This window comes from Tachypleus tridentatus, chromosome 1 (assembly GCF_004210375.1).
Source record: "Tachypleus tridentatus isolate NWPU-2018 chromosome 1, ASM421037v1, whole genome shotgun sequence".
Taxonomy (NCBI): domain Eukaryota; kingdom Metazoa; phylum Arthropoda; class Merostomata; order Xiphosura; family Limulidae; genus Tachypleus; species Tachypleus tridentatus.
Genome location: NC_134825.1, coordinates 129692549 through 129708960, shown reverse-complemented (window position 1 = coordinate 129708960; position 16412 = coordinate 129692549). Strand labels below are relative to the sequence as shown.

Genomic DNA, 16412 nt, shown 5'->3' with positions numbered 1-16412 from the left:
ACATATGTATATATAAATTAGTCCTGTCCGAGAATAGTGATATCAAATATCTTGTTGTTGCATAGCCTGTTGTGATTTCATTCAGGTTGTAGGACACTGATAATGAACCTTTGTCAGTTCATGCAGGTTTTTTTTCTATGATATGTAGTTGTAACTGGTGACTACTGCAATCAGAAAAGCAAAGTTTCAAATAAGTCATTTTAATAAAGATCAAACGAGTTGATATTATCTGGATATATAAAATGTGTTATTTCTGAACAACAATAAATGAAATTCTAAGATAAATACTTCTAGAGTCTTATCAAAAACAGTGTCACAACAAAATTTTGGAAACGTCATCATAACATAAGAAATGGTAGAAAACAAAATTAAATTACATTATGTTTTTTCAGCCAAAATTAAATACTCTGTAGTAAGAGTTTGTTCCATGTTTTGTGTGATATGGTTAAATATTTCCACTGTGGAAAGAAAGACAAATTGGAGATTATCATTTCATAAAGGCTTAATTAGCAATGTGTTATTTTACAGAAACACATGTGGATTAATTAGGCAATTTCATATTAAATAAAGTAACTGTGTTTAGTGGTATTTACCACAACCACTTTTTACCATGTTTAACGTGTCTAATAAAGAATGATTGTTCAAAACGTATAAAAAATAATTGATTTATTGCTGATAATTTGTAACAATGGTTCTAAATTTTATTTTGTGTATGTGTGTCAATCTTCCAACAGTCTTTAGATTCTACTATTGATAAAAAAAATCAATGATTTACACTGATGTAAAATGTCACAAGGTGAAAGACTGTGAAAGCAAGTTCAGAATTTGACATACACGTTCCATCTGTAGGCCTAATATTACCCTTTGACAAAATCTTGTTTATAATATGTTTTTGTGTCTAATAAAGAATGATTGTTCAAAACGTATAAAAAATAATTGATTTATTGCTGATAATTTGTAACAATGGTTCTAAATTTTATTTTGTGTATGTGTGTCAATCTTCCAACAGTCTTTAGATTCTACTATTGATAAAAAAAATCAATGATTTACACTGATGTAAAATGTCACAGGGTGAAAGACTGTGAAAGCAAGTTCAGAATTTGACATACACGTTCCATCTGTAGGCCTAATATTACCCTTTGACAAAATCTTGTTTATACTGCATTGAAAATAGTAACAGAAATTTATGGAAGTTAAAAAAGTGGAAATAAGAAATAGTTTTCTGGAATGGGTATCAAAGATTTCATGTATAGCTTGGAATAATATTGAATAATTAAAGTTAAAAATAAATTTTAAAACTGATTTATTTAGACAATAGTGTAAGTAAAGTATTTCATAGTTTTAGAAAATAATATTTATTGGATATTGTAATTTTTTTCAAAATCTGTTACTGTAATTGAAACAGTAATTATTACTTTAAGAGTATCATCATTGTGTTTCAAAGGTGATTGCACTAGAATTAAAGTTTAATAATTATTGATTGTTTTCTGTTTATATTTTACCCTCAGAACACTTCTGAGCAAGTGTAGTCTGCTTCGTACTCTAAATCTTCAGTCATGTCGAAGTTTACCAAGAGGTATGAAACGCCTTTATAGCAACGAGGATTTGTTCCGCCTTCACAGCGACATTCTTGCTAAAAAATTTGAAGAAGCTGTATAATGTTTTTACGAGTTGGAAAAAGAGAAAACAATCTCTGGTTCTACCACTGATGCTACATTTATGTACTGAAATAATTTCAGTAGGATTTCCTGATGTGTCAGAAATTCTTTTTGTTCTCATTAATGTTGTTTCTCTGTCAATGCATGTGTTTCAAACGTCTAGAATGTTTTTAAAGAACTGATGCTTTATCATATTTTTTTTTAGAGTTTAATCATGAAAGTGAATAGATAATTAGTTTTAGTGTTTGGGCCTTGAAAGGTTGTTCCTTTTTCACTTGACTTATGGAAAAACATTTTTAAATCAATTCATTGGAGTGACTTGTACTGAAAAAGACATGGGTACAGTCAGTTGTAAGTTTTTACATTTTTTTATATTTTAATTAAAATAATGTGTTGACATGTGAATGGTTTTCGAAGGTAGGATGTACAATTTGTCTAAAATGCTTAAATCTTTTATATGGCAGATAAAGCCACATCCTTACACTGGCAACATAACATCATAGGAAAGATAGCACCGTCCAATTATATTATCATTCTTTTACAGAAATTAATTTCATATTATAAAAGGGCTATGGAAAGAATATATCTGTTGTATCTGGTATTTTATGACTCACTGGACTTATTATACATAAAACTCTGCATCAATATGCTATCAGAATTACTCTATAAAACAATTAATAGTTTCTTCTATATTATATATACTGTTAAATTATTTGAATGAATTTTACGAAACACATCATCACTCAGTTTTATGGTACTGCTATTAATACTTGACATGGATATTGGAATTGTAGTTGTATATAGCTTTAGAATTGTTGCTAATTTTCTTATTGCTTTTTTTGTCATATTTACTCCAAATAGTTGTTATACAAAAAAGATAGCTTTAATAAAACTGCATGTGGTTAAGATACCAGGAGAACTACTATGGTATTATAACACCATATCTAAAGCTTTTACAAAATGAATCTTTATTTATTTCCCATATTGTAAAAACAAACGTTATTTGTGTTGGCTTATTTGTTAAGTACACAGATATAATCTGTTGTCTTTAATTATGCATAGTAAAATTGCAACTTGGGACCAAGAGTTATTAGTTTTGGAATGCCTTCCAACTTGTGATAACAAAGGAATTTTCAAGTAAAAAATAGGATTGAAAGAATATTCCTCTTTTTAGAAAATTTTGATTCATTGTTTCAGATTCTTTTGGAAAGATCCATATAACAAGATAAATGAAGTGCCACTTAGAATAGATTAGCCTTGTATCTCTTTAAATGAAACAGGGGGTGCCATTTCATATTTCAGTGTGGGGGGAAGCTGATTAATCCTTTGAAAGCTTTTTATATTTTCCAGGTAAAAACCTAAAATATTATGATAATATTTTCTTATTGTTGGTAATTTTGTAATTGTATGATTTATATACAATAACAAAATAGCCAACACAGAACAAACAGGCAAATTTTGAACCTAAACAGTCAGCATCTGTGGTTTGCATATCCAGTAATGAAGAAAGACCTTATTTTTAAGGTTTTCACAATGTGAAGGAGATAAGGGAATAAGATATTAATGATACCACTGACAAAATATATCAGTTTTGGAATCTTAACATGGGTATCAGTCAAACAGTTTGATAAATTGCTTAGTATTCATAATAGAAATAAAATGTACTTACCTTTACAGTAATTGTTTTTGTAAACTTCTTATCTGTTTCATATTGTGGAAGAAAGAATTAAACAGTTCATGTACTCCAGACATGAGATTATGGTTGAAATGTTGAAAACTTGAGGAATATTATTTACGAAAGCTTTTGCCCATGTCACTGACGGGAAAAGTTTAAATTATTCTATACATTTAACTTATTGTATGGACCTTTGAAAGGTTAATTGTGTTAAACTCTGTTTTCTTCAGAGCCGATGCTTTTAGCTACTTATACTGTCCACTGTGAAAAGTAATTGTTGAGCATCTGTCATGCTAAGAACCACTCAATAATAATATACAGTAATTTAAAATTGTATTCTTTAAATTACATGACATTTTGAAATGTGAACAATAGTGTGATTAATTCCTAACAATTTAGCGTAGAATATCCTGCTTGTGAAATAAAATTTGGCATCAACATTATTTTAATGCTTTTTCTCCTATTATTTCAAAATTGAATGATGGGCTTTAACTGTGTGCATTGCTATTAAGACAGGATATAAACAATCACTTGGACAGACACTAAGGTTTGCAACATCTGTACAATGTTGGAGCTAAAGAATTATTCCTTATGAATCAACTAAGGTGTAAAATGTTTTAATAGAGAATAAATAAATTGATAAAAAAATTCTGATATCAGCAACTACCTTCTATACACAAAAAATGAAAAAAGAAAAGAAATGGCACCCTTAAAGCATGTTCTGTAAGACAGATACCTATTCATTTCATAATACAAAAGTGTAAGTATTTAGCTACTAACAAGCATTGTCTGACATTGTAAAATTATAAGTTGTTAAGTAAAATTTCCAGAATTCATGAAAATCTATTGCTTCATAATAACATATGCCTCATGAAATTTAGTCAGGGAAGAGACTGCAATTCTATTGAATAGTTTGTTCATTTACAGTTAAATAGCATGCTTATTCACAGTACTTTGAAATAAATAAATATATCATGTGAGTATCATCTTTAAACCAAAATAAAGGGAAAGTGGAAACTACATGTAAAAATTAAGATAACGTAACTACACAAAAAATAGTTGTAATGTGTTTACAAGAAAATATGACTGATGTATATAAAAGAAGTAGAGAACAGAGATCAAAGAAATCAACTCTTGGTAATAACTTGGAATTTGGGGAACTTAGCTTATTTTTAGAATTCTTGTTATCCCTCTTTTCTGGATACCTATGATAAATGAACAGAAAGCAAAAATGAAACCAAATGAGCCACTATATGAATGGTACAGCATTTTTATTTTTAAATAATGCTCACAAATTGGTTATTGAGAAACTGATGAGAAGAACAAGTATTAAATTCCCACTGTTTTATTAGAATAGCTTAAAAATTTTGCAGCAGGTCCTATATACACATAAGCTGCATTCCATCTATTAGCTTAAAGATAGAAGTGGCTAGTGCTAATAGCCTTTGGAGCTGTGTACATGTTTTTAAAATGAATATTTGGAGTCAAAATAGGTGCATGTTTTATTAGCGCATGGAGCTAAATTACAGACAGATATAAAGACAAACCAACCATTCTGTGATGACTATTTCAAAAATGTGACAACTGTTGATTTGAGCCAGATTTTTTCCTTTCTGGTTTGGTTCCAGACAGAATGGAAAATGTAGGCTTCTGTTGCAAAAGTTTCATTCTGTTTCAAACAAATTAAAATACCACTTAATATGGATTCAGTTTTTTTCTAGTCAACTTATATTGTACTGGTATTCATATGCCTTTATTTTCTTGAATAACATTGTAGGGAATAATGTAGAGTAAGCTCCAGATAACACTAAGGAAACAGTGTGGCATTATACATTATATTTTATAAATGCACTTACTATAGAAACAACATTGTGTATGTTGCACATTTTAACAAAACATTACAACAGTCTGCATCACTTGTTTTTTCTTTATCCTGTTGCTGTTTCTTTAACAACATTTCTAGTTTATTATTTACAAAAAAATTTGAACTGTATTGCTGAAAACATTTTGTAGAAAAAAATCATCCTCAACTAATCACATTCATGTAAACAATCTATGACTGTCAGGTATTCAACAGACATTGTTTTCACATTTGTGTCTTTTTACTCACACTATTATGGATATAAGAATAAAGATGAAAATAGAAAAAATATATTGTTTCACAAAGAAGTGTGTGATTCACAATTTTAAATTAAAAATGTACAACTCAAGTTGTTTTTTACCTTTTCTTTTTTTTTGAGGGGAGACAACATTTCAGTTTTTGTGCTAACATATTCAAGTCTAAAGCATTTAATAAACTGCTTTTATTTTCTTTTAATGTCTATCCTGCCTTGTATATAATGTTTATATATATATAGCATCATGTTTTTATATGTAAATTAACTATATTTATTCCACTTGAATTTTTACTCATAGTTTCTTTCTTGTCCTTTATTTGTTTCATGCTGTTAATAGAATATGCCTACTGTCAATGAACAAACTTACTATCATATCTGTGGTCCTTCATTTTCTGATAATATTAGTATTTCTGACCAGTGAATCTTTATGAAATTTCAAGGAGATGCCTATTTAGCAAGTCTAATTAATGTTCTTACAATCATTAAATTTTTTTGTGTTATTGTACTTTCATTATATCATATTAAATGTACATTCATTGTATTATTTGCCATTTACTAGTTTCTTTTGATTAAGCTGCTGTACAGCTTTAATCAACAAAAATTAGTTGTTTACAGTTCTCTGTTGTTTGGGTGCAAGTTGTTTTATTTTTGTTTTTACTGAAACAAATAGAATATTTCAATGAGCTAGCTCTCATTCTATAAATTTTTCTTCGGTGTTATGCTACTTGCATGAACTCTCATAGGATTTTTACTAAATGATCATGAACTCTTGATTGTTTTGCTAATAAGTTAAAGATCTTGACCCTAGGGAATGCTGTATTCATTTGACTTTATGTTTAGTCATGTTTTAATCACTTACAATAGTTTGACAAGAGGCAAGAAGCAAAACTTAAGAGACAGAAAGTCACTGCCACATTTTCAATATTGTTTCTTTTAGTACAATTCATTCATAAGAACTTATTCTTGTATAATCTTATATATATGTGTGTGTTATCTATGTTTTTGCACTTTAATAAAGAAGAGTAAAATCTGTGTTATATAAAAGATAATTTCTTTATGAAAGGTGGCGGTTGTGTATTGAATGTACATAAATTTGCTATATGTATTGTTTCTTGTCTTATATGTACATGTTACGTAAACAAGTTACATAAATAGAATTTTATCTTGTTCGATTTCATATTCATGTTTCATTCATATGTCACAAATTTTTACACAACTGTATTTTTCTTTTTTGGGGAAAATTGAAGTAAAGAACATATATTAAATATGAATAGTTAAGTGTAGGAAAGAAACATCAGATATAAAACTTCACTTATTTGCATCAAAATTGTTAAAAATAAAAGGAACTTTTTTTCACTATTATAATGTAGAAAATTTGTGTGAATTATCCATTTTATTTTATTTTGTTTCAAAACTTGTAAAGTAGTGCTTAAAAAAATGTCAAAGTAATTATGAAAGTTGATGCAATCATTATTGGTTCTCAACAAGATAATGCTAGTAAAAGATTGAAAGCACATAAGAAAGATGTATAAGGATTATATACATATTTTAAAGCTGATGTATTTTTACAAGTTTGTATTAAAACAATGTACACAATATTTAATTGTATATCTCTGCACCTAACTTATTAGCAATGAAAAATGAAAATTAATTTTATATCATTATTTGATAATAACACTTTACAACCTTAACAGCAAAATATGCCATACATTTCCAAGCCTTGTTGAAGTAGTTTAACATGTAGACTCTGATTTTAGATGTTTCAGATTAGTTATATTTAAAACAGTTTCTTGTTGTTTTTAGTCGAAAATGGATGGCGTAGAATGTGACTGTAATGGACTTTATATCTTATAATAAATATTTGAATGCTAAAAACCCACAAAAACTGTTGAATTATTAAATATATTTAAAATGTACATACTTGAAAACTGTATCTGTGCATGTGTTTAGATATTTATATTACCAGAACTTTCCAGCATTTAATTAACTTTGGTAAACATGTTTAACTTTGTGTACCTTAAGTTAAAAGAGGGAAATTTATTTAGTAATTAATTTCTGTGAAATGTGTTCAATGTTCTGAAGTTTACATAATTTGAATTTACTACTTTACACCCTGTTTTATTACTGTATTTATGTTTTAAACATAATAAGCATTTCTTATAATATTACTTAAATTATGATATCTTACTGGTGTTTTAGATTGTTGACTATGTTTAATTATCTCAAATTTTTGGTATTAGGCAAAAGTTTTTGTGTAAGATAGTGACACTTGTGTTTTATTGACTTTAACAATTTATGTACTCTTTTATGTTAAAACAAGAGGGAATCCTTAATAACCATGGCACTTAATATTATTTAGGCAAGATTAAAGTAAATTGATGTATGAGACCTTTTTTGCCTTTTTGTTAGCTATATTTTTGTATGCCAGCAATACCAAGCATGGGAAGCACATATATATGATTTGATTTTTTATTCATCAGGATCTCTTCTAGCCTACCTTCAAATTGAAATTATTCTAGGAAAGATTAGAGTAAATAAATTTGAGACCTTTAGTGTGGCCAAATACAACAGTTAAAAGGGTTTGACCTCCCAAATCCAAATCTGTAATTAAATTTCAAATTGGTTAAAAGATGATGGATCTATAAACTAAAAGTTTGAACTTGAAGAAAAACTAGCCACCATGCCACAACTAAAAATGCATGTGTTAATTTTTATTCTATAAACTGTTCTTCAGAGCTATGTAACTTGCATATACTCCTTTTATTGAACTTTTAATGAACAGTCTATAAAAACTAACGTTCAATTATCAGTAAGCTTGAAAATGTAGTATATGTTTCCTATCATTGATCTTTTCTTTACCAGTTATGAGTAGTAATCACTGGAAATGAATTGACTGATGTAAGTTACTTGAGAATTTCAGTTTAAATAAGTTATCTAAATTAACTTTGAGAAAGATTTTTAGTTGCTAAACATAGTGCATATCTTGGAAAACATTTACAGTGAAATCAGTGATTATGTGCAATGCCTATCCTGTAAGTTATTTTCAGTGAAATCTACAATTATGTGCAATCGTATATGAATAATTTGATAATTTTATAGCTTAAACTTGTGCATTGGCCAAGTTAATCTGATTCCAGGTGAGGTTTTGTTTCAACTACTAGATGTTAAGTTTTTTGTAGTTTTTTTAAACCAGAAGAATGTTCACTTCAAGCAAATATTACAGTAATTTTTGTTTTACAAGATGTGCAAAATACAGTATAACCAGTTTCCTGTGTCCTCGGTAGAGGTTATATTATGATTGTACATAACTATTTTTTTATTGGAATAGAATCATTATAGCTTGTGTTTAACCTTAAATATATTTTATGTGGGGAGTTGACTTCACAATTACATTCACGTATATTATTGAAAACGATTTTGTTACTATATAAAACTAAAGTTATGATCAGAAATTTCAAGTGTTGTGAATTAAACTTTTCTTAAGCCAACAGTTGAACTTTTTGCTAATGTCATTAATATGCATGTAATGTATGCAAGAGCTTGTTTTGTTTTTCATTTGTTAGTTTGTGCGATTTAAATATTAATAAAAAAGACATTTTGTTTTTTTCTCAACAGTGGAGGTATGTCTGATAGAAGCAAACTTATTACCATGCTGTTCCTCCAGTTAATGGTATGAGTTCATTGTAGATTATGGTAAGGTTTTATAGGCTGTGTGTGTTCTGCATTATTAATACATCACGATGATTGAGATTTTCATCAAAAACAAGTATTATTCTTATTACGAGGTTTTCAAAGTTTTAACTCTTAATATTTCAAAATATGTTTTTGTTTTTTCTAGTGTTTTCTTTGTGAATTGCTCTGTCAATGAGATATTCTTTGTCAGTTTCCAGGCTATTGTAATTTACTGGTTTCTCACTTGTATAAATAGGGATTTCATCAGTTTTTTTATCTTCAAATTTTCAATTGTTTTTTTACATCATACTGATTATTAGAGTTATTATATAAGGGGAAACTAGTATATTGGATGAAATACTACATAGTTTATATCAGAGTATGTCAATAAAATGATTTTAAAATGATGTGCATTTTGTTCTTTTTAAACTGTTTCACATCTCAGATTTGACATTATAGAGAAAAAGCTGTATACAAATAGTGATGTGATCAACAGAAACCCTTATTATGTGAGGCATTAGGAAAGCACAGACTGAGAAATTGAATAGTTGTGGTGGTTCGTCTGTAATGCAGTTTTCAACGTAGGTACATACTTTTGTATGTTTTGTGTAATATTATGTTTTGACGATTATATCTCCATGTGTATTGTTTATTCTGGTTTACTGTATCTATACAGTGTGTACTGCTAGGTACACGGTCGAAAGTTTATACTTATTAATTGTCAAACTTTTTGTTTATCTTACTAAAATAAAATCTGTTTAAAACACCATTAGAAGACAACTTTTCACCGTATTTCTAAATTACATAAAATAGCTTTTACTCATCTCGGATCGGCCTAAAAATATTTATGCACAGTATTAAAACACAGTTAAAATATTGAAGCAATACTAAATAACTTCTACAGTATGACAGTTTGCGATACTGAATTTAAAAAGTAATAATAGTTAACCTTTTCATTGTGTGATAATAAAGCGAGTGCCTGAGAAAAACTACGTTTTTGCTGGCTCTCCCAATTTGGTAAGAAAGTTATGCTCTGGAGATAATTTGATGGAAACATCCTCACCACAACGTACTAAACTTCCCGAATTCGAAGAAATTCGAGGTTACTCCCCATGCTACTCTGAATTCCCCAAGAGGAGTTATAGTTAAGAGAGGCATGAAGAACATTCCCGAGTCAGAGATCCTCACTGGTTTTCCAGCCGAGGTGTTTCTGTGGTGCGCCGAATCTCCACTCGTAAAAACGTATTTATTCTGCCTACTATTGTTCTGATTTTGACATTTACGTCACCACATTCACCTACCATAAAGGCAAGTTATCTGAAGTGTAAGGTACGGCCGTACATTTCCAACCCTCGGATGTTTTCAGTGTCAGTGGTTCGGTCACTCCAAGGCATCATTTCATTCTTTAACGTGTTCGTTGTGGTGACAAAAGATCACGACGCTTACGAGTGCGAACTGGAACCACACTTTATTAACTGTAGTGGTTCACACCACTCTAACTCTTGCCCTAAGTTGGTGGAGGAGAAAGAAGTACAATGTTTGAAGACTATGAACAATATCTCCTACTCAGAAGCCTGGAAGTTATTGTCCCCACTCCATCTCAGACATATGGTGCTGCACCATTCCACTGCTGCAGTGGAAGTGCAGACATTTCTTTTTCAGCTTCCAACACAATCGTTTGCAAAACATCTGAAGTCTTTTGCCCTCCATGGTTAAAAAGAGTTGAGTCCACGTGTAATCCCATCTATGTCCCCACCACTCCTTCTGGTGGCTCTTGGTTTGGGCGTTTCCTCGAATCCATCTTCCGCTCTGGCTGCGAGATGCAGAACGATTATTAATTTACACCCTCAATTGCTGGAATCTTCGTACACAGACAAGACCTGCCTAATCGATGCAGGGCAGGATCCATTGAGGTCGATAGACCTCCTTTCAATAAAGAAAAAACGTGGTCGAAAACAGAAGAGCTCTACACCCAGTTCTCCTCCACTAAAATAAAAATGACAACTTTGATACATTGGAATTTATTCTTATCATCCTGTGGGTCTTTCCTTACAGGAAACGTTTCTGTAACCTGCCAATGCAGTCACCTTTTGGCAGTTGTTTTTTTGTACAAAAATGATAGGTTGTGAGATGAATGAGTGCATGGAAGGGTGACATTGGTGGTCGATCACCGTGTACCCGCCCTGTATTTGCCACTCGATACATCCTTGGAGGCTTTAGCCATCTGTTTCCTTAGGTATTTGTTCTCTCTACCTGTCTTCTGGAGAGACCTATGATCAGACAGACTGTGATGCCCTCATTGAACACTTACTGTCTCCCTTTTTAATCCTGGGGGGATTTTAATGGATACAATCCCCTCTAGGGTGATACTGATATTGATGAGAGGGATCGTTCCATAGAGCGTATGCTTTCGAATCAAAACCTTTCTCTCTTCAATACTAGTTCTTATACTTAATTTCATGCATCTAAGCAGTCTTTTACTGCTATTGATCTCTCTATCTTTTCTTCACTTTTCTCTTACTTTTCTTGGAGGGTTGACAGTGACCCAAGGGGCAGTGATCATATTACCATTTTGAGAGAGACTGGCTGTGGTCGATGCCACCCGACTCACGTGCCTCGATGTATGCTGGAGCAAGCCAACTGGCCTTCTTTCACTGCTCTCTCGGAACTTGATCCTACCGTCGTCAGTGTGGCATCGGTAACTGACTGTATTGCCAAGCAGCTGTTCAATCTATTCCTAAAACCTCGACACATTTTCCACGGTTTCCTCGTCTGTGGTGGAATCATGCCTGCCACATGGCATGAAAGGCTCAAAAATGGGCCTGGGATACCCTTCATACGTATCCCACACTTTAAAACAACATCGCTTTTCAGCGGGCCTGTGCACGTGCTCGGCAGGTAAGACGTTAAAGCCAGAAGGAATCTTGGATTAAGTACACAACCAGCATCTCTTCTACCACCAGCGAAAGCCATATGGGAAGAAATTCGAAAAGTCAAAGGGCATATACTTTCAATCTTGCTCTACAATGGTCAGGAAGTTGCTGATGTCCAAAGCATTGTCGATACTCTCGGCAAAAGCTTTTCTCGTGCATGTAGCACTTCTGCTTCATCCCCCCTCTCAGCCACCAAGGCTCAGGCAGAGCGATCACCTCTTTTCTTTCAGGTTGATTGTTTCTATGACTATAGTCACCCCTTTACCCTGGTGGAATTCGAGCTTGCTCTTCATTGGATTAGCAGTACATCACTTGGACTTGATTATATTCACTACCAGATGCTGTGCCATCTCTCTTCTACCTATCTTGCTATTCTTTTGGTTGTTTCTTACCAGATATGGCAGGAGAATGCTTTACCTGATGACTGGCACCAGACACCGTTCTCTTTCTTTCTAACCCCGAGAAGAATCCCAATACTCCTTCAAAATACTGTTCAATTACTTTGACAAGCTGTCTTTGTAAGATCTTAAATATGATGGTTATTGCTCGTCTTGTTTGATTGCTCGAACCAAACAACCTCCTCTCGCCCAACCAGTGTGAGTTTCGACGATAGTGCTCCACCATAGACCACCTAATTCGACTTGAAACGTCAGTCAGGGAAGCCTTTCTCAAGCAATAACATCTTGTTTCTGTTTTGTTTTTTTTACGTTTGGCAGGCTCATGATACTACATGGAGGTATGACATTTTGCAAGAACTCTACTCATATGGGTTGCATAGCCATTTGCTCATTTTTATTAAAAATATTTTAATGGACTGGCAATTCTGTTCTTTCCCACAGGAACTTGGAGTTCCTCAGGACTGTATCTTGGCTGTCACACTTTTCATTATAAAGATTACTGCTATAATGGGACAACTCCCTCTTACAGTTGCAAATGGACTCTATGTTGACGACTCGTGTCAATTGTCGAGCATGAGATTTATTGAGTGGCAGCTACAGACTGCCCTCAATTGCTTATTAAAGTGGTCTACAGCAAACGGTTTTACTTTTTATTTCTCTAAAACCGTTTTCTGCACTTTTGCCACCAACAGTGTATTTACTTTGATCCCGAGCTCTGTTTCAATGAAGTTGTTATCCTGTTGTCCCGGGGCAAAGTTCTTGGGGGTAGTATTGGACCGTAAGTTGACTTTCATTCCACACATCAAGCAGCCACGCGTAAAGTGTACGAGGGAACTGAACATTCTCTATATCCTTTTTTCCACCTCTTGAGGAGTAGATCGATGCTCTATGCTAAAGATCTATCATGTCCTCACTAGATCAAAACTAGACTATGGGTCTCTGGTCTATGGCTCTACCAGAACTTCGGCCTTGAAGTTATTTGACTTCATTCATCATATGGGGCTTCGGCTCTGCACAAGGGCTTTTTTTCACTTCTCCAGTTCTGAATTTGTACATTGAGTCTCATGAACCTCCTCTACCTCTCCGCCGTTTACAACTTTCATTACTCTATACTTTAAACCTTCTATCCTTACAACAGCATACTACTTTCAGTTGTGTTTTTCTTCCTCAGTGGGCCATGCTTTTTCAGAATAGATGGTCTGCCATTGCTCCTTTTGGCCTTTGTATCCAGGTGCAGCTGGCTAAATTGGTTCTATCTTTGGATGGCGTTGCTGTATTCACTTATCAACCCATCCCACTATGGCTTATTACCATCTCCAAGTGTGACTTTTATATGAATAATCTGAAGACGGCAGATATTCCTGATTGTAAGTACTGTCTTCTATTTGTTGAACACCTTACAAATCATCCTTCCATTTTCATTTACACTGATGGCTGGAAATCATCTACTTCTATCCAGTTTTTCTGGATACCAGGCCAAATAGATATTCGTAGGAACGAGCTCGCTAACACAGCAGCTAAGTCTATCTGCTGTGGGGCTATCACGGTTGTGCCTGTTTCATTCATGGACTACACCCATGTATTCAAGGCTTGGCTCCGCGCTAGTTGACAGTTGATTTTGAACGAGCAAAGTGATTACAAGCTTTTCCATATGGGACCTTGGCCTTCTTGTTTCCGTAAGGATCGGAAGGAGGAAGTTATCCTAACTAGACTATGCATTGGTCACAGTTTTTTAATTCATCGTTTTCTTTTACCTAGGACTGATGTACCAATGTGTGGTTTGTGTAACACTCAAGTCACAATAGCCCATATTTTACTGTAATGCCGTCAATACCACAGTGAGCGACGGCACCATTTTAGACATGTTTTTACCACAGGTTTACTCCTGACGTTGGACAGTGTTATTGGCGATGGTGACACTGTCCACCTTACAAATGTATTTAATTTTCGAAGAACTATTGGCCTTTTAAATTCTACTTAGGTTTTTATCCGACGGTGGACTACTGTTTTTGTTTTAACTTAATTTTCTTTTACATTTTGTAATAATTACTGATTACTGTGATATAAAGAACTTTGAACCTCACATTCTGATCAGACTTTTATGTTTCAGTTTCGTGATACACACGATGAAAGTATATGAGTAATTAAAAATAACTCTCACAGCGTATAAAAGGGAAAATTATAATTTTTAACAAGAGATTACGAGCTGTGTTAATCATCAAGACATTTTCAGTGCTTTAGTCTCTCGGAACTACCATGAAGTGACGTGGCTTGATAAATGTTCCTGATAATTTTTTAAAGCGAGTTTAAGAGCTGTTCTAAATATATTTTAGAACCTGGTCTACTATAAATTGACATGGCTTGTCCTGAAAAGGCCTTTACAAACACTCTGAACAATGTTTCCTTTGTTAGATTTGACAGAAAAAAAATATGACAATTCGAAAAAAGTAGTATTCGCGAATTTTAACAAGAGTTTTTTTTTTCAACTTAAAAGTAGTAGTTGTTTGGCATTTTATGGCACAAAGCAACCAGTAAGCATTTTAAAAAAAAAACTTAAAAATGAAATGTTGCGTGCATTAGATCACTATATCATACATGATAGAAATGAGCCTAAATGCTTCTTACCTATTAACATATACTATAAGTTTAGTAGTCAGCCATCTATTGCTAGACTTACATAATATATAATTTTATGGTTTATAAAATAATGTATTAATAGGTTATTTATGTTAATACGTATGGTGCAAACTACCAAATGAAACAACATTGATATACATTGATTAGGAATAGCAAGTGTATCCCAATAGGAATTATGAACGTTGTACATAAATGGTCATGGCCCTGATAGAGGGTATTGAACGTCGTATTATAAACGTTTGCGTATTCAACATCCTCGTTTATGTTACCGTTTAACATTCAATCAGTCCAAGAGGAAGAAGAGGTCAAATCTGCACCTGGTTCTCCCACGTCCATATAGATCTAAAATTAAAACAAGTCCGTACACTTGCCGGTATCCCACTGGCGGACAATGTAACTTATGAACATCAAAACAACAAAAAAGTTTAATATAACCACAATAAATTCACGATATATAAGAACTTTAAGTTTTCTTTACTCTATTATTAACATATCGCAAAAGACATGGAGACGTCTAGATTTGTTTTCCAGGAAAATGTAAGGAAAACAGTCTATAAGCGTTTCGTTCACGTAGTTTTGTATACATTCCATTGATATCTCTGGCCCTAGATTTAAAAAAGTATCAAACCCGAGTACTGCATAAACCATACAATGTGACACGGAAAAATAGTTCACTTTACTCATTCTGAAACATAAAACGAGAGAAATATTTAAACTTGAAGAAAATACCCAGCTTGATTTGCCGCACTGTTATTTATTAAGTTATATTGTAAGTTTAATAAATGTTTAATTTCCCTCAGATATATGGTTTCAGGCATTTGCATCAGTTTTCTCGTCTAACGTTGCTTATGTATTTATTTTCTAGTTTGCTTGTTTAAATCCCTTCAGGATAACTGGAGTATGCGTGTTTCTAATATTTATTTGCAGGATTGTCCACTTTCGGAAACTTTGTCAACAACCAAAAAATTCTCCTACCTTTTGAAAACGATCAGGTTTTCTCTAGCATATCTCGAAATTATCAAACCAAAGAAGTTTCAATGTATTATATTTTTTCACACTATTTCAGGCTCATGCAAACCTGAACTCCGTATACAAAAACAAAAAATGTGACACTATTTGTTAAGGTCTAGTTTTAACTATTTGTTTGCACCACCTTTAAACTTACTACATCTTAAGTAAACGAAATTTTCACTACGAGTTGTTTTAGAAATTATTTAGGAATTTCTTTCTGGATAATTTATTAATAGTTTTCAGAGCCTGTTATTCAGAACGTGGAATATCGTGGACTTTTTCAACTTAGAAAGTTCATCTTCCGAGTTGTA

The 16412-nt window shown here is 32.4% G+C and overlaps 1 protein-coding gene across 1 annotated transcript in view; it reads left to right on the top strand.

The window, feature by feature from the left end:
* LOC143223632 (F-box/LRR-repeat protein 6-like) overlaps positions 1 to 9529 on the top strand; it is a 61831-nt gene extending 52302 nt beyond the window's left edge. The window contains exon 11 of the mRNA XM_076451835.1: positions 1509 to 9529. Coding sequence (XP_076307950.1) covers positions 1509 to 1659 — 151 coding nt within the window. The 3' untranslated portion in view covers positions 1660 to 9529. The remainder of the gene's footprint in view (positions 1 to 1508) is intronic.
* The last annotated feature ends 6883 nt before the right edge of the window (positions 9530 to 16412 follow it).